The sequence below is a fragment of the Trachurus japonicus genome, chromosome 22 (assembly GCF_045865225.1).
Source record: "Trachurus japonicus isolate A0001 chromosome 22, Traja_1.0".
NCBI lineage: Eukaryota > Metazoa > Chordata > Actinopteri > Carangiformes > Carangidae > Trachurus > Trachurus japonicus.
The window spans coordinates 21,781,867-21,801,369 of NC_140928.1; the positions used below are offsets into that span (position 1 = coordinate 21,781,867).

Below are 19,503 nucleotides of genomic sequence, written 5' to 3' on the forward strand. Positions count from 1 at the left end.
TGCAGGAATTGCAAGTCCTCAATCCTAACTTCTCCAGTGTGAGTGGCCAGTGTGATTGTAGAATTTATGGCAGCAATTTTCCACCACAGGTCTTAGCTATGGGTTTGCAAATACAGTTGTTTGATTGCATGTGGAATTCCTTTCGCAGGCCGACTCGTTGTCAGTGTTCACTCCTGCTCAAGTGGCACAGCTAACGCTAAGCTCCCCGGACTCGAATGACACAGACCAAATCGATCGTGTGTTTGAGCGCCTTGAGGAGGGAAATGCTCTGGAAAATGTGGATGAATTTCTGACAGAGCTGGCAGCAGTTGAACAGGTTGGCTACTCCCAACACTTGGGCAGCACGGGCAGTCCTTGCCTTTTCCGCCAGCACAGGCAGTACTTACAGTAGATGTGCATCTAAACCTCTACTGCAGTTGCAGGGGACACATTCCTGTCCAGTATTCCTATATTTCGTTCCATCCTTTCTATAACCCTCTAAATGTGCACTTGCCACGTGTTAACTGTTCAAATCCACTCATGTCATCATTTGACAGGAGCCTGAGTTCCAAACTGTTGTGAGAGATCGTGTGATGAACAAGACCTTTGCCATCATCAGTCCACATTTCCCACAATTCAAGTCAGGCGACTGGTTTGATTGGTTCCACGGGAAGCTACTTCTTTTCCTCCCAAGTTTCAGTGCAGTGATGCTCAAGAACACAACCTCAAATATCAACTGCACAAACTACCATGTTGTGTGAGTAGCTTTTCAAACACAAGCAGGTTGCATTGCATCAAGGTGGGAAAACATTGATGAGGGACTGGTAACAATGTTTCTTTTCGGCCTTTGCAGGGTGAGTGGAATGGGCAAAGTTTTCCCGGCAATCCCGTGGCGGGAACAGCAAGCCATCACAGCTGTTCTGCTAGCCTACCTGAGAGAATCTGAAAGCGTCATCAATGAGCCAGGTAGGGCTGGTGCAGTGGAATGTGCCATGTAGATGTTTGTGAGAGCTTGAAATTGTCAAAGAATATGCTGAAAAGGCACTGATTAGAAAACCTGCTTTTGACCAGTGACCCGTGTATCGATGGAAAATCATGTTTGCTAAATGCTGCATATGCTTACTTCCCTCTATGGTCCTCAGTTTGTAGACAGGGAATTCAGAGTGATGCCCAGTGGCTACAGTCAAACCTGGGTCCATTTTCTACACACGCAACATACTCTGACCTCAAAGTCTTCAACCTCTCTGGGGTAAGTGGTCCTTTCCAACTACCAATCTGCCTTGAAAGCTGCAGCACAATATTTTGAACTCGGAATCTCTACCCACAGGGGTTATTACGTTTGTGAATGAGAAATATTGTTTGTAACTCTTTTTTTGTTCAGTTGGCAGCATAAACTTTGTTCCTACACAGAATCATCTCAAATCTAGTCGCTTCTTGACAATGGCTCTCTATGGTCTAACTCAATCCATTCATCTTAGTCTATAGTCTACCACAAAAGGTTTGACCCATTAGGCTAGTTTGTATTTTACAAAATTTACATCGAGAAATTCTGAGTGAGTTTGTGAGGATTTTCTTTACATCCCCATTAGATGGCTCTGCCTTGGTTTACAGGGTTTCGAAAAGTAATGGTTTCATGTTGAAATCAATTTGTGAATGTTCTTCACAAATTTGAATATAACTATAATTCTTGTTTTATATCCTTCCTTTAGGCAAATGTACTCCAGTCTCTTTCTTCAAGACAAAAAGCTGAACTGCTTCTTGAGCCAAACAACTTGTCAAATGAAACCCTTGTGAGACTTGTATTCACAGAACTTACTGGGTCATCACGTGCAGAAGATCTTGGCTCTTTCTTTGACAAATTTGTTAGTGATGCTGCAAAAGTGAGTATCTTCATCACATTTAGCTAAATTGTTCACTAAGATGCAACAAGTCTCATAACAAATGTATGATATGTTTTCCTAGAAAAACTTGACAAGTATTGAGCCAAGAGTCCGTGACACCATCCTAAATCTGACACTATCAGCACTTGGCCCGGAACTATCAATGCTTGATGATGTGGGATTCAAGTTATGGTTTCAAGACTATCTACCTCTGTTCCTCCCAAGTATTGACTCCAGCACATTTAATGTGATTCCACAAAATATCAGCTGTGACTCCTATCAGGAGATGTGAGTTAAAGCCATCATGTCTGTCAACATGATCAGAAGATTTTAAAAGGGAATTGTAATATGGAATGAAAATATTCTTTTGCACTTATAAATGAATAAAATAATACATTGTCTTCACAGAGTCACGGGATGTGACAGTGTTTTCACTCTTCTCTCTGAGATGCAAGCCAAACAGGTTTTCACATTCGAAAAGGAATATCTAAGGAAAATATCCATCTCAGGTATATTAATGGCATAATGAGATAATTGCTTGCACTAGTGCACTGTTTAAATCCACACCACTTTGTGTGGTTTGTTTGATTTATAATTTGAGTGTCTTGATTCCTAGGTTCCTCCTGTGTTGAATCTGGAAATGATGACAGGCAATGGCTTGAAGACAACTTTGGGCAATTCAGTGTGCATGCCTCCTACATTGATTTTGTGACTTTGAAGAATACTTTCAATGGAGTAAGTGTTGCCTATTCTTCTTATTTTTTCAGTCATCATTTTGTTTGTTTGTTTGGTGTTTTAGAATGAATATTTGTCACTATGCTCCAACAGTACACTGTACTCTGAGTTATGTATGTATGATTGAGCGGGTTTATTTGATCAATGCACAGATATTCTGTCTTATTTAGAGCAGAGCAGTTAATATGGGTAAGAAAAGAAGGAAATCAATCAATCAATCAATCAATCAATCAATCAATCAATCAATCAATCAATCAATCAATCAATCAATCAATCAATCAATCAATCAATCAATCAATCAATCAATCAATCAATCAATCAATCAATCAATCAGGCTTTATTTGTATAGCACTTTTCATGCCCACAGCAGCTCAAAGTGCTTCACATGATAAAAACAAGGAACATGGGGGACACATATTGAGAGACACACATACGCTGCGTTCACACCAAAAGCGTCAGGAGCGTCAGCAGCATGGGCAGCAGACGCTCTCAATGCTCTGTTCACAGCCTGCCAGCTCCAGCGGCCGGCGGCCAAAGGGGCGGGACTTTCAAGCAGCGCGGAAGATATGTCCACTCAAGTGCTCTCAAATTCTCTCGCCAGCTCCTCTTTTGCGTAAAGTTGAACTTCTCTCAACTTCTAATTTGACGCTCTCGGCGCTCCGACGCACGCCAACGCCCGGTGACGCCCACCGACGCCTGCCGACGCCAGTCTCCATTGAAAATGAATGACTTCTGGCCACCGTGACACTCCCGACGCTTTTGGTGTGAACGTACAGTTACTCAATCACTCAATCATTTGCAATGGGGAATACACTAGATAAAATTAAGTAGCTCTAATAAAATTAAAATAAAGATAAGAATGAATGAATTAAAATAGAATAAAAAAAGATAACAATAAATAAATAAATAAAATTAATTAATTAAATTAATTAAATTAAATAGGGAAAGTACAGTGGATAAATATATATAATGTATAGGTAGATCAAGGGGATAGAGAAATATTGCAATTAAGACAATAAATAGTTTTATAATGATAAAAATAATTAGATTCAGTTAAAAGCCAAGCTAAAAAGGTAGGTCTTCAGTTTGCTTTTAAAAATGTCCAGATTCTCTGCACTCCTCAAGTCTTCAGGCAGTCTGTTCCATAGGCATGGGCCGTAGTGATAAAATGAGGCCTCACCATATGTTTTGTTAGCAACTTTTGGAATAATGTAAAGGCTGCCTGAAATGACAAATTAATAACAAAATGAGAGCTACATTTACTGTAGATATTGATCAAAAATACTTAGCTGCAACAATTAGTGTAAACAGGCGGTCATACTAATTTTTGAAGAAATTGATAGGCACATATTGTGAATTTATTAATCTGACAACAAGTAACCATACCATAACAAGGTCCAATCCTGGACTGCATACCCTTAGGTTAGAGTTACACAGTTGTTGTTGACTTTTATTGCTTGTCCGTTTTAGGTGGATGTTGCAGATCTTCTCACTTTCAGTCAGCTGGCTGAACTCGCAGCAACCCCATCGCAGCTACAGACGATGCAACAAGTGACAAAAGTCATGGCAGTCATCAACCCTGTTGACTTTGGTGACTTTTTTGACAGAGTTTCACCAGCTATTCAGGTAAACATGAACTTAACCAACACTGTCTTTTTCAATTACCAGTAATACTCATATTGCTTGTTAGATTTAAACCTTGCATAGGAATTTTCAAATGGATTCATTTATTATTTTTCTGCACATGATTGTATGCCACTAGGAACATTTTTTACCATAGCATACTATAGTATTGTAACTTTTTCAAATGAAATTAAAAAGCTCCTTTCAACATTATATACAGTAGACTGAGATGCCAGATTTTTGAGTGTATCAAGTTAAAGCTAACTGTCAGATCTGTGATATTCTTACATGGATAAGGAAAACAAGAACTAGTTTTACCATTGTAAACTTCTATCTACTAACATACCATACCATACCATACCTTACCATACAGTAGGGGAGAGTGGGGTAAAGTGAGACACTTTTTACATTTGCTCCCCTCTAAGCGAGAAATGATTAATCAGTAAAATTTACACATTTCCCATTAATTCAGGATGTTTCCTAGCAATGGAAATTATCAGAATGTATTCAGGATGAAGGACAGTGAAAATATGGTAGTTTTTTAAAAAAGTGGTCTTGTGTCTCACTTTACCCCAGCTCAGGGGTAAACTGAGACAAACCAGAGAAATCAATGGGGTAAACTGATTCACTTACTTTTTCCACTCTGAAACTACCATAACAACACATGTTGTCACAGTTAGAATCCTGACAGCTAGCTTGACAACCACAAATCCCAAAACTAATGTCGGACTAGTAACAGAATCATGGGGTTTGGTCAATTAAGCACTTTTCTTTCTAAACACAAAGTAACTCAAGAACAAAATCAAATACAACACAAAATGTTTTAAATTAACATTTAAATTCAATTCAATTCAATTCAACTTTATTTATAAAGCGCATTTCATGCACAAGGCAGACTCAATGTGCTTCACAACAGGTATACATAGTTATATAGAAATCAATTAGAAATCGAATAGATAACAAGAAGAGTGCAAGTAAACAATCATATATGTCATCTTCAGCACATACACACTTAGACTCACACATGCGCACCCACTGACACAATCACATATGGGCACATTCACACACACACACACACACACACACACACACACATACACACACAGTTCAGCAGAATGCTGTTGAGAAAAGATATGTTTTTAGTCTGTTTTTAAAGATGGCTACTGACGTGGCATGTCTAACTGTATCAGGCAAGGTGTTCCATTTTCGTGGCGCATATACACTAAAAGCTGCCTCGCCTTCTTTGGATCTGGTGCGAGGAATGAGTAAGTTGCCACTGCCTGTTGACCGAAGCGTTCTTGCTGGGGTGTAAGTGGTGAGCATATCTGTGATGTATTGAGGTGCAAGGCCATGTAGTGCTTTGTAAACCAGGAGTAGTATTTTGAAATCGATTCTTGTACTAACAGGTAACCAGTGCAAAGATTCAAGAACGGGTGTGATGTGTTGATATTTCTTGGTACCAGTGAGAATGCGTGCAGCTGCATTTTGAATTAGTTGTAACCTCTGAATACTTGATTTGAGAGTCCAGTGAATAAACCATTACAGTAATCTAATCTACTTGTTATAAAAGCGTGGATTAATTTTTCTGAGTCTGATTTTGACAGAAAGCCCCTCAATTTGGAGATATTTTTGAGATGGTAGAAAGATGATCTGGTAATGTGATTGATATGATTTCTGAAATTTAGATCGCTGTCAATGATTACACCCAGATTCCTTGCTTCAGTTTTGCTGTTTAGAGAGAGAGAATTGAGATGTGCTGCAATTTTCTGTCTCTGAGCCTGTGCACCAAAGATGAGTATTTCTGTTTTGTCTTTGTTTAGTTGTAAAAAAATTTCTGACATCCAATGATTGATATCTTTGATACACTGAGTGAGAGATATTATGGGTGATAGGTCATCTGGGTGTAGTGAAATATAAAGTTTCGAATCATCTGCATAATTATGGTAACTAAGATTATGTTTGCGTATGACATGTGAGAGTGGAAGCATGTAAAGATTGAATAGCAGTGGTCCAAGAATTGACCCTTGTGGTACCCCACATGTAATCTTCGTTCTGTTGGAGGTAAATTCACCAATGGAGACATAAAACTGCCTATCATGAAGGTAGGTTCTGAACCAGTTTAGAACTGGACCAGACAAGCCAACCCACCTTTCAAGCCTTTCCAATAAGATTGACAGATAGAACCAGTTAGATTAGAACACAGTCTGGGGGTCAGATTGTAGGACCCGACAATTGTGACCATTTTGATCAAAAGTCCTCTTTTATGTGGGGGGAGCCGACAAAGTGGAATGTGACTAAAAATGAATATAACCAATAAAGAAGTGAGCTGACTGAAGAACACATCATAACAAAGCAGTGTGGCTACAGATCATGTTTGATCACGCGAGATTTCTGGCTTGGGGGACGAGATTCTAGTGTAAATCTTTGTGTGGTGTGCTCACAGTGTTTCACTCATGGATTTATTATAATACACCCATGGTCTCACTTTACCCCGCAGCATTTGTCTCACTTTACCCCAACACCTAGCCTGACAAGCCAGACTATATCACTAAAATGTATAGTCTGGAAACGACCGGTAGACCTTGGCTCAATCCAGGGGGCGGGATGAAGGCTGTCTTTCAAACTGCCTCTGCACGCAATAGGGTACCGCTAGCTAGCGCTACGACCAATCAGAGCAAAGAGCAGGATGACGTTAGCCTGACAAGCCAATTAAAATGTATGTCGCCATCGCGTTAAGCCCGCCCAACGACTCTCTAAACAGATAGAGCGCTGTGATTGGTGAACACAATCGGTGTTCGAGACTCAAAAAGTTCCTATGGCTCGTTTCTAGACCCACCTACGGAGCAAATATTTTTGCTGCCGCTAGGGTGCGTCTAGATTTCTAGGCTGCCCAACACCCCCATTTTAGAAAAAACGACCTCTCTTAGAAATTCAGGCTAATTTTCAGCCAGCATCATCACATGGTTTTATGTGTTGGTAGTTCATCATCATGTATCATATAAGTTTTTCTACCTGAATCAATTTGCTTTGGCACAACAGTTGATTAAGTTGACAGCAAGAAAATTTACTTTTACATGCAAAAATCATATTTTTGTGAAAAAAACATGCTTTCCACAGCATCAAGACGTCCTCTCCTTCATGGCCATGGGGAAATGGAAGGGGCTTGAAAACATAATGGTCACATGACCAAAAATGTGTTCCGTTTTCTAGATACAGGGGGTGTCTCACATTACCCGGTGTCTCACATTACCCCACTCTCCCCTACTATATAAACTTCTGCCAAAAAATATTGCCCTTTGTTAGTTGCTAACGTCACTTTCAGCAAAGGAACACACTCAGCTTACTGGGCTATGTTATGTAAAGGGTTGATTGGCCATAAATGCTGACATGATTGATTCAAATGCTATGTTTTGAAGTTAATGTGAACCATTTAGTTTCATATATCACATTGTTAATAACATTGTAAAAATCCCCCAGATGCACCAGGCCATCTATACAGAGGAGGTGAAATCTGCCTTTCTTCAGGCCATATTTGACAGAGGAAATCTGTCGTCTCAAGCTGTCAGTGACACTGAGTTCCTGCTGTGGCTCAGGGTTCGACTGAGCCCACCACTGGTCAACCTTTCTCCTAGCCTAGTGCTACCTTTATTTGACATTGTGAAGAACAGGAGTTGTAACGGCAGCCAGGAGATGTAAGTATTTCTGTTAGGTGGACATCATCATTGTGATGTATCTTTTTTTTTTTTTTGTAATTGAATCACACTAATATTCATCTGAATTTAGGATGATTTTACTGGACACCCTACAAACGACATTCAGCAACAACACCCAGAGGGAGATCTTCAAAAACACCCTCCTCTTCCTCAAAGGTCTGTGTAACATATCATTTTACAGATTTCAGTTACCTAGAAAACAAAAATATTTTTTATTTTTAATAAAAATCATGCTTTTTTGTTCTCTGACAATATTAGCCCCCCAAAAATAGATATTGTTCTGTGTTAGGGTACACAGTGATTTCATCTGTGTTTACAACAGGTCCAACACCTCTCAGATGTTACAGTGGTGGAAGCTTCTTTGTCTACTTGAAAAACACCTTCCTCAGCTTTGGCTTTCCAGATTTGTCCATGTTCACATCTCTTCTGCCACAGACACGTGAATCTGAGGTAATGTGTATGAAAGTAGTTATTGTAAGCTTTTTTTTTTTTTTTTAAATCCACACATAGGGACAGAGGATAGAACACAGATGTTCTTTTCAACAGTGAGATTGAGTATCATTAAATTTTCCAAATGCATACTGATGATGTGCAACCCTGGTAGTAACTCTGACCTCCCCCTTCTTTTCCAGCTCCTAAGCACCATCAGCACCTCAGACCTGCGCCAGTTCCTCAGTCAGCCCAGTGTGATTGATAACAACTCAGACATATGTGTCATCTTCAACCACTACAACAACACTCCTGCCTTCTTAGAAACGGTATTTACCTCATATTATTGTTGCCATTCATTATCATTTTATGAGTACCCATTTACCATGTTGGCATTAGTAGCATGTTATAATCTTATCCTGGCAATGTGCATGTCTCCAATTGGATCAAAGTAGCCATGACAGAGCATTTAAAACAAGATTTAGAAGATGAGAGCCGCCAAGCACCTTGCAAATCCCTTGAATGCTAATAAAGCCATTCTCATCTGAGATGGAACTTAATATTATTGATTACTCTCAGATGAACACATGCAGTAGCTAATATCATCTTAATGCAAAAAAAAAAAAATACAACTCAGGTGGACAACCACGGCCAAGAAATAATAAATAAATAACTGACAACAATGCAGGGAGGAAGCACCACCATACTTGAACAAATACAGTAAAACTTGGTTTTAATTGGATAGGTTTTACATTAATGTCTCTCATTAAACATGTTAATCCATGTGTATACCATTAGGAGGATGTCCCAGACAATGTGAAGAAAGAGATCCTCCCCTGTGTCTGGTCTTTGGCCCTGGGCAGCAAAAGAAGGTCAGAGGTTAATTCCTGGTTTGACCTACGGTTGAAGAACTACCTTAGATTCCTCAGCAAGAGCCTCATCAGCTCCACCAAAGTGCAGAATGCTTCATGCCTCGCCTTCCAGAAACTGTAAGACACTTTTTCACCATGTGAGCAAGCTCAGTGACAGATAGACTATTAGATTAAATTGTACAACAATTTGTGTTGTTTTCTTTTTAATTAGGGTCTCTGTAATGGGGAATAACTTCACATACAAAAGCTCTGAGTTTGGACGTGCTGATTTATACTCCACCATCAGGACCTACTTGCAAATTGGTAAGATGCATTTTTGAGAAAATGTTTTACTGGATGTATGTTGTAGGTATTCAAAATCAAAGGGTTCTAATTTTATACTGACTGCCTATAATGAGTCTATTTTTAGCCCAAAGTTTAAATTCTACACTTTTCTAGATCAAAATGTCATTTTTTAGCAATTTGTTTCAAGTTTGTGTTTATCCAGGAAATGGAAAGTTTTAGCATTTTGCTTGCAAAACTTTTATTGCACTTACTTACAGTGACTACAGTGGTGAAGTTCATGTCAGCATAGCATACAGGTGATGCTGCTGGAGCCTTCTCCAACTTTAAGCCTCTTCTTCTAGACCTGGTTGCTGCACTCGACACTGGCACTGGTAAGTTATTGACAATTTTTTTTTTTTCATCTGCTTCCATAGGTTCTGGGGCCAGATGCTACAATGCCAGTGATGCAGAACTAAACTCAACCTCCTGGTTTGTCAATTACATCGGCAGCTTTGTGACATTCATCACGCTGGATGATCTCACAAGTTTCATCACTCCCTCACAAGTATGTCAATTAAGTCATGCAATAAAGAGGCTTGTGACTAAGGCTCTACAGAAGTTATCATGCTGAAGCTTTTTGAAAGTGGTTTGGTTTGTTGATTATTGGTTGTATTTGTCAATTAAATGTATTCATTATTTTTATGCAAAAGCTGTCATATGTCCGTGAAGGTTCTCAGTCATACTGGTCTTCTTATTCTTGTGGAGTTGTAGTAAAAAAAGCAACTGAGAGAAGAAGAGAAGTCCAGTTGCTTTTTTACTACAACTCCACAAGGAAAAAGCTGTCATCTATAGGTCATTTTGGTGAAAGAGAGTGTAAGCAGGATAAACTCACTCACTCTACTTCCAACTACTTCAACTCATACTGCACCTGCACTTCTACTTCACTTTATGAAATATGTCACTGTCACTACAAAACAGTTCCACTACCGTTATTAAGGCTCTATGTGTAGCTTTCATATACATAATTTAGTTTTGTTTAATTTTACTTTACCATTACACAGGTGAAAGTGGGAAAACCAGCAGAATTTCTAAAAAGTAATCTACTGACTCATTTGTTCTTAATTTTTCTAAGGCTCAAGTGTTCTCAGTGGACCAAGCCAACCTGCAGCTATTTAACAACACAGCAATCCCAGAAAATGTCACCAACTATTACATCACACAGTTATTTGCATTCAGCCAAACCTTCAGCCCTGTAAAGTGAGTATCCACCAATTTTACAGAATAAGTCAAATCATATAAGTTAAGGGTTGTTAGCTTTGCATGTTACAGTGCTTTGAAAATTATTTACATGAAGTTGACAGATATGTCTCTCTCCACAGGCTTCCAGGCTTTTTCCTGTGCTCTCCTGAGATCCCAAGTGCAGCATATATATCTATGAATGAATCTGAAACCACACTCCTTTTAAATAAGATTAAGAAATTCTGCAATGGAACAGTGGACCAAGAGGTACCAGTTTTGTTCATTGTCTTTTTATTGATAGAAAAAGAAAACATGGAATGCACCTATAGAATTTGAAATTTTAACCTTGGGTTTGGAGTTTTAAATTATTGTTGTAATAAGGTTATAGTTATTTTTCAGTGCTGACAAATTATGCGTATTACATGACATGGTGGGTTGATATTTCATTGTTTGTTTCAGTTTCAGTTTTGAGTTTGTTTGTTTGGTTGGCTGGGTCACATTTACACGTCTGAATGTGTAGTTTTGGAGACTTATTTCACACATAATTTTCCCTATCAATGATACACTGAAAGAGCGCCCAGAGGGATAGAATGCAAACCAAGAGAGGTCTTTTCTCAAGTTGCTGGAGTGCAGATAAAACAGAAAAACGCTAACGTGTCATCTGAAGATTCTTCCTTTTTTTGGTAACTGGTGTGCATTTCTTGCTTTAGGTGTCTGCTGCTCTTGCATCAAACATCCAGACCATCACAGCAGAGACATTTGTAAGTCTTGGCAGTGCTAGCTCGGGCCTGACAAACAGCCAGATCACGTCTGTTTCCCCATCAGTGCTGGTTTCCTCTTTATCCACTCTTGGTTCAGTCAGCACTTGGAGCCAGGAGCAAGCCACCACAATCATCCAAATCATAAGAGCATCCGGCTTCCAGGTGAAGACCCTACTGTCCACCTTTATCCAGCAGCTGATAATCATGTGAAACATTTAATGCTTATAGCAAGTGCATGCCAACCGATTTGCAATATTTGTTTCAGTGTGGTTTGATCAAATATAAATAGTCCCTGGAGTAGTATGCTTCTTTGGTGATCATGGCTTTGATAAATGCAATTGTCTTAAATAGCTCAACACTGGATCCTCTATGGAATCCCTTGGCACTCTCATTACTGGGCTTCCTTCAGAGGTGATAGAGGACACCAAAGCTTCAGAGCTACTCACCATTTCCCAGAACCCTACCTTCGTGTCCAACATGCTGGAAAGCCCATCAGTTGTCCAACAGACCTTTGTCCAAAAGGTACACTGAACTTCTGGTTCTACCACAACATATACAGTACAATCCAGTAAACATCTTTGTCTTTATGCAAGGCTATGAGTGTTATCTATAATCATTCTCTTGGGGGTATTATGCATTCAGGTTTTTGAAAGAAATTCCTTTTTTTTATTTCAATACGTAATTAATACAAATATACAACTGTGCACCATTCACTAATGTAGGACAGTATTTGCTGGGAACTAAATGTTTTCTTATTATGTATATACAAGTTAAACATATTAAATCCTTATGAGTCAGGTTACTATTAATTAATTCATGTGACAGTCTCAATATAGTTACTGCATGAATGACCTCAAAAAGGTCCAATTACCAATTTTGATAGATAGATAGATAGATAGATAGATAGATAGATAGATAGATAGATAGATAGATAGATAGATAGATAGATAGATAGATAGATAGATAGATGAATTTATTGTCTGCCCCAAAGGGTAGCAGAAAATTGTCTTTGACAGGGCTCATCACTTTACATACACTCAATAAAAAAACAGTAAGGCAATAACAACATTTACAAAAAATAAAAAGCACAATAGAAGCTTACTTATAATGTGTAGTGATATGGTACAATAAATGTGTGTATATGAAGAAGTGGATAACGATGCATGTGTTTATGTTGAAAATGGATTTCATCTGGTAGATCATATCTGTGGATACAAGTCCAGCCAAATTGGTGCAGAATGTCCCTGATGCTATGGCAACTGAGATCCCGCCATCGATGCTGGTGTTTTCTGAGGAGAATGTGGACATCAGTGTGCTCAACAGAAAGACATGGAGACAGAGTCAGGTCAGTGTATGGTTTTTACACAGAGAAGTGGAGTTTGATTTTAGACGTAATGCTGATTTATCTGAACTAAAAAGTCAATTCAAACCAAGTTATTCTGTGTTTTTCATATTTACATTTAGGATTGTCATACCAGCTCAGAGTTACTTATTAACAATCCACAAAACCCCTGTTATATTTATGTTATGCTATTGGGGATATATGCATATGCCTGATGAAGGTCATAGTCGTGACTGAAACGTTGCTTTAATAAATTAATTGAGAGTGAGTGTTATTGAATTGTTTCGATATTTTTCTTTCTAGGCTGCCATGTTCTTTGGGACACTCGCTGAAACAAACTTTGACTCTGAGCAGTAAGTGAAGAAGTCCCCAAACTATGTATTGTTTTTTCCCCAAGATCATTCTGGGCCTATTAACTTCCTTTGTCTTTTTCCATTCTCTCCCACAGACTGAGTGCATCTGTTCTACAAGGCTTCACATGTACATCAGTGCAGAAAATGACAACAACCAGAATCCGGAGTCTGGTCCGTGCCTGCAGACCAAAGAGAGGCAGGGCCAAAGTGGAGCTAAAGGAATCACAGGTGAGGTCAAATGAAATCTATGTGGAAAGGAAAATTTTATTTACAGTACAATATCATGGCTTTTATTTGAATTTGGGATACTGGAGTTTAAAAAAGAAATCCTTTTCCACAGCTGACTTGCATGTACAACTTGCTGAGTGGAAACATCTCCCAGAACTTCACAGACTATCCCTCAGACATGCTTCTCTACTTAAAGTAAGTCCATCTCTGAGAATGTTGTTGTCCTGTCTTCATAATGTGCCTCCGGTTTCAATGGGTACACATTTGTTAATTGGTTATCTCATCTTGATGTCAATTTATTACAGCAAGAAAGATATCAAGAAGGCCAACTGCAGGCCGTACATTTCTGCAGTGGGTGCTGCAGACTTCTCTGTGGCCTCCAGCATGTTAAGCAAGGACTCGCTGCTGCTCAGTGAAGCCAGGACCTGCCTGGTGAGAGAAAATTAGAATGATGGGATATACAGAATTATTGAATTTGTCAATGGTATAATGTTAAATTTACATATTGACCTGTATAGGGCATAAATGGCTTGAGTCTGAGCAGAGACAATGTGGAGGTCCTGGGGAACATGGCCTGTAATCTGAACAGCTCTTACATCCAGAATGCTGATCCTCTCATCCTGGAAAAACTTAAAGCATGCAAAGACTTCTCTGGAAGCCAGGTGGAAGGCATTGAGACACTGCTGCTCTCTGGGAAAACACCTTATGGGTATAGTAATTAAATCACATTAAGAGCCAGGAAATGCGTAAGAATATGGATATTCTGTATTCCCAATTTTGTCAGCAAATCCCATGAAAAGATTAAAACCAAGATTAAGATTAAGATGTACTTGATTGATCCCAGGCTGGGAAATGATTGATTTTCCGTGCAGCCAAAATCTGTTACAGTTTATTCCCCTGTGCCATAAAGCTTCATTGTTGTCTGGAAACTAGTTAGAACACATCAGTGACTCACAATGTTTAACTTAATTACAGTGAACACAGCCACATTGTTGTTTAGTTTGAGTCAGTCTCATACACTACCTTGCTGCTGTAAATACTCTAAAGTGTGTAAATTCTGGAAATTGACACAATGCAATAATTTCTGAGGTTCAATCTGAAATCCATTTTTTCATTTTAATTAATATTCTGAGTTGAACAAATGCATTTTTGTTTTAGTCTTTTGTGGGATTTCATGGTTGTTCAACAAATAAAACCTTTTCTATACGTTATTGTCCACAAATCTTTAATACCAATAATTAAACTAATAATAAAATATAATAATTATATAAATATAATATAAATCTTCTGTTTTTCAGAAATGTCACCACCTGGAACCACCAAACACTGGGAAAGCTTGGGACTCTTCCTCTGTATTTTACAGGAAACTTCTGGGGACACTTCAAATTTGTACGTTGATATAGTTTGGTATTATTGTGCTGATATAGTTTTATCATTGATTAGCATGTAAGCGATTTCTTTATTAATTTTATTTTCTCTTGCAGCGAACAAAAAGACGATTCCTTAGGTCTTTTTTGCCCCGTCTGAGGAAGTCAAAGACAAAAAAGAAGAAGCTCAAGAAGCTGTTTAGAGAGCTTAGTCGTCGTAAGACAAAACGAGCAGCAGGTGAAGGTTATTTTTTTGTATTTGGTTTAACAAAAGAACGTGAACTGCATGAACAGATTTTAGAGCACCTATGTATTTAACTTTTGTGAACAACTGGTTTATTGACAGAATTTCACACATCAAGGTCAAACATTACCAAGTACAAACATTTTAATGATCATTTTTATTCTCTTTTATCCCTGACAATTTTTAACTGTTGTCTTAACTTAGCCATGTTTTACTTATTTATTGTGTAAATTAACTGCACTGATCTCCAAACGGTGGATGTGTGAAAAACAATTACGTTTTTATGTGACGCATAAGAATTTCAAATAAAATCTAACAGCAAGTAGCTCCTGGTAATCGACCTGAAACAATTAGGTGAAATTAGGTTGTCAGTGATGTCAATAATAAGGTACAATCATTTAAAGCAACTGCTGTGTAATTATTTCTTAATGGAGCAAGGGTGTGTTTTATTGTGTATAAACTCAAGTTTTCATTTATAAAGTGGAGGATTTAGTTATTTCTTCCAAAGTGTAAGTAATTTAAGTAACATTACAAAACAAGCACTTTGGTGACATCACTGCAGATTCTTAAAGAATGCAGCCTCTGTGTTTGTATTTTTAAAAACTGGCTATATTATGTGACAATATTGTATCTACAGTCATTGGTTTTCACTAATTGCCTCTCTCATTATGATCTACAAAAGGCTGCACCATGGGCAACATCACCCAAGTGACAGTTAGCGATGCTTCATTCCCCTTTGGCTATGACCAGACACAGTTTGACCTCTGCCTGGACGTTTCTGTTCTGAAAGACAGTCTCAACTCCATTTGTGAGAAAGTGGATGATGATGACCTTCAGAAAATCATTCTGAAGAAACTCAACCAGGTAAACTGCTTAGTGTGAGGCAAATAACATAACAAGACTATAAATGCATAGATACAATGAATTCTAAAGACATTCAGATTGTGCCATAAACTTCTGGAAATAAATGTCCCCAACAAGGGTTACAGGAATATACTAGAATATGTTTTATGATTTTAGATAAAGATGAACAAAACCAAGACATTCCCATTGTACAGGATGTGATGCTAGCAATGTGATTGTGGTGATATAATGGGGTATTTCTATTCATGAAAAAGGACATTTCAGTACATTATCATATGTTACTCTGCAGGCATTCCCATCCAATGTCTCTGACAATGAAGTCCAAGTGCTGGGTTCAGTATCACGCGTGGCATCACTTGACGACATCTCAAAGTGGAACATCACAAAAGTTGATACCCTGGGAGCACTAATGAAAGATGAGGATGGATCATGGGAGTCAGCAAAGGTACAATAGGAATTCTCAAAACTATGCACACTTAATATGCCTTAATATAACAGAGCCTCATCCTTGTATACATTATGTTCATGCAAGATATTTTCTTTAACATTGTCTAGAGCAACGCAATCATCACCAAGTATCTGAGTACTTCTGGGAACACCCTGGGCAGCACTGAGCTCAACCTCATTGACTCCAACCTGTGCTCATTAGATACCAGCACAATGATGAGTATCAGTGCAGACAGTATCAGGTGCGTTGTAGACATGTAGCTAAAGGATGCTGCTATATGTGACAACTTTGACTTAATGCTATGTTTCTTCTCTCTTGCCTCTTGTCAGAAATGCCAGGCCTCTGAATGTAGTGTCATGTTCATCCGAGCAGAAGAGAATCCTCTATAATATCAGTAACACTGCCTTCAGCTCCTTGCGTGCCAGTCCCTCCAGCTTTTACAATTTGATTAAGACCTATATAGGTGAGAATGGATGTTGCCTGTCTCTGTCTGTCCCTTGCTGTTTCTTTGTCTCTCATAAAACTCCCCTCTAATTTCCTATTTTCCTTTTTGCTCCACCAGGTGGAGCACCTGTCCCAGATGTGAAAGCACTGTCAACTCAGAATATCAACATGGATGTAGACACTTTTAGGAGCCTGGACCCCAACGTGATTGCTGTAAGAATCCTTGTTAAACAGTTGATTACAGAATGTTTTGTTTTATTGTAAATACAGTATTCTGCAGCTGAACTGAGGTTATTCTTCAGGATAACTTACTTGTCAATGCCGTCATATGTCTGGGGGTCTTGGATTTATTGCAGGGAAGACAAGCTCCTAAAACCAAACCTAAGCAATAGTTCATATTTGTTCAATTCAAAAAGTTCAATACCATTCTTGTTCATTAAGGCCACAGCCAACAGCTGGTTAGCAGAGTTTAACATTCAGAAAGGAAGCATGGGTAAAAAGCTGGTCTAATTATTTGTAAATGTAACAAACTCTAGCTACTGTGGCCTTTAGGGATCACTTGCAAACACATATTTTTTCTACAAGATACCATGGCTAACTGACATGCATTGTTAACCTAACTGGCTGCTGTCAGTAGTGTCATTAAAACATTTCTACAAGAATACAAATTGTTTTTTTGACAAATATCAGCAATTAGGTGCAGTTAGGGACAGTGAAATTAGTTATATTAGTAATGCTAAAGAAGACCCAAAGCTGTCAGTTCCAGGGTTTAAATATGATTATATAACAAAAGTATTATCAGTGATTCACAAAGTGTCTTTCGGAAAATGCATGAAACTGCATTCTTCTGAATCTCTAATATTTTCATTTTTGCTCATTATCCAGTAAAAACGTAAGTCCAATTTTCATGACTGTTTCATTTGAAATGCACAGGACTTGACTGTAACCGATGTCCGAGGCCTCATGGGTAGCCACCTGCAAGATCTGAAGGTGTTTGAAAATGACCCTGTGATTCAGAGTTGGGTGAACAGGCAGGTGCAGTCAGACCTGGATACGCTGGGACTGAACTTAACCACCACAAACACAAGTCCTACAACGACGTCATCATCCAATGTTGGGACAACCACACAGGGTAAATATCCATACCTTGAATGTCAAGTGAATGTAGCCTTAGCCAAATCTTCCATTACTGAGCAATTTATCAAGTAAGAACATTTAATTAACAATAAAAGGCCAAAGGGGAAATAAAAAGAAGGGCTGCAGCTTTCTGCATTAGATCTTGCTTTTTGTTTCACCAAAGAAACAGGTAAAAACATTTGTTGCCCTATAAAATAAACACTTGGCACCATGAACAACGAGAACACTTTCATAAATCCGTTATAAATAAAAACGTATTAATAAACTGCAGCCACACATACCAGCACACAAAACATTAATCAACTGCGAGGACTGGTGGTATAGCTTGTGGCGTCTCCTCAGCTTGCATTGTGGTTTTCAGCCACAAGAGGACACAAATGCACCACAGCTTGTGTCTGTGAACATTGGAGTTAATACAAGTATTCAGTTATAATTATACTGCTTGACCTAATAGCAGCATAGATTCCGTGTTTGTAAGTAGTTGTAAGTAACTCTGCACAATGTAAACAGATCTACCTTCATTCACAGGGAACGCAACCGGCTTAAATGCAACTCAGGCCACTACTGCAACAACAACAAATGGTGAGCAACTACAACTTCTAATTGAAATGATCAGTTTTTTGAAGTCTACACTATGATAATGTGCTAGTGCTTATGGTTAGGTCATGTCCAGCAGTACAAATATAAAGCTTAATGTGCTTCCACCCACAAAAATACAACAGTCTTGCTCCTGTGATGTGATTCCAACCTAATAATCATATGCTTTTGGCTTCTATAGCTTCAACCACAAGTGGGGGCACAGAGTCTGCAAAACACCCAACATCTATATTCCTGGCTGCTGTGCTGACAACTGTGCTGCAAATACAACAACAGCTAACTTAAATAGACATGACTTTCCACGTTCCAATCAAAAATCAGTAATTATCTAATGTTTTTTTTTTGTTTGTTTTTTTCATGTTTCCATCTTGAGTCTGCTTTGACAATGTTATTCATTCATACCTGAAGGTTTGCTTTATTGCTACTGCTTAATTGATGCATCATTTATCACACTGTAAAACTAGATGACAGAACAATGCAACACTATAATCAAAATCTCTGAATATTTTAAGTGGTGATTGGGATTTTCTTCTACATACTTAGATTTGTAATGAGTAACGACTATTTTCAATCATTATTTAAACAGCATGCAAAATAAATACCTCATAATGACTAAATTATCTATTATATTATTTAATCATTATTTAATCTGTATTGCTTTTCTTTACATTAATAAATGCATACTAATAAATATCTCAGGTGTGTGTCTCTGTCTCTTGGAGCAGATTATGAAAAAAATCAACATGTCCTAATTTGTATGGACTTCAACCATTAAATAGCTAAACTTCAAAGTGTAAAACGAGTTAAAGTATTTTAATCTTAACGTGTATCAAGACAATAGACCACTTGTCTAAAGTGATTGTATTTGTACTATATTTACATACACCTATTTCATGAATATGCCATGCCACTTTTCAAGATATCTGAAAAGTAGACATTTATTATTATTATTAAGGAGTGAAAAAAATAGATGTTACACAGTAA

At 38.2% G+C, this 19,503-nt stretch overlaps 1 protein-coding gene across 1 annotated transcript; it reads left to right on the forward strand.

The window, feature by feature from the left end:
- The first annotated feature begins 537 nt into the window (after positions 1-537).
- LOC146964013 (uncharacterized) lies at positions 538-19,204 on the forward strand. Its single transcript, XM_085767025.1, has 35 exons — positions 538-736; positions 833-945; positions 1,122-1,228; positions 1,689-1,859; positions 1,942-2,147; positions 2,268-2,368; positions 2,476-2,594; positions 4,065-4,220; positions 7,695-7,909; positions 8,001-8,086; positions 8,253-8,380; positions 8,563-8,688; positions 9,158-9,348; positions 9,443-9,534; positions 9,930-10,060; positions 10,628-10,752; positions 10,875-11,001; positions 11,445-11,657; positions 11,847-12,017; positions 12,694-12,840; positions 13,141-13,190; positions 13,286-13,418; positions 13,531-13,613; positions 13,724-13,850; positions 13,937-14,127; positions 14,717-14,807; positions 14,903-15,023; positions 15,712-15,893; positions 16,183-16,338; positions 16,449-16,582; positions 16,671-16,804; positions 16,904-16,998; positions 17,719-17,938; positions 18,451-18,504; positions 18,701-19,204. Exons 1-35 carry the CDS (start codon positions 573-575, stop codon positions 18,802-18,804), a joined length of 4,764 nt encoding a protein of 1,587 aa, XP_085623151.1. The 5' UTR covers positions 538-572; the 3' UTR covers positions 18,805-19,204.
- The last annotated feature ends 299 nt before the right edge of the window (positions 19,205-19,503 follow it).

Coding starts and splice junctions, on each gene's coding strand:
- LOC146964013 (XM_085767025.1), top strand. CDS start 573: ATGAACAAGACCTTTGCCATCATCAGTCCACATTTCCCACAATTCAAG. Junction 946..1,121: donor AAGCGTCATCAATGAGCCAG/GTAGGGCTGGTG, acceptor TATGGTCCTCAG/TTTGTAGACAGGGAATTCAG. Junction 11,002..11,444: donor ATGGAACAGTGGACCAAGAG/GTACCAGTTTTG, acceptor TTCTTGCTTTAG/GTGTCTGCTGCTCTTGCATC.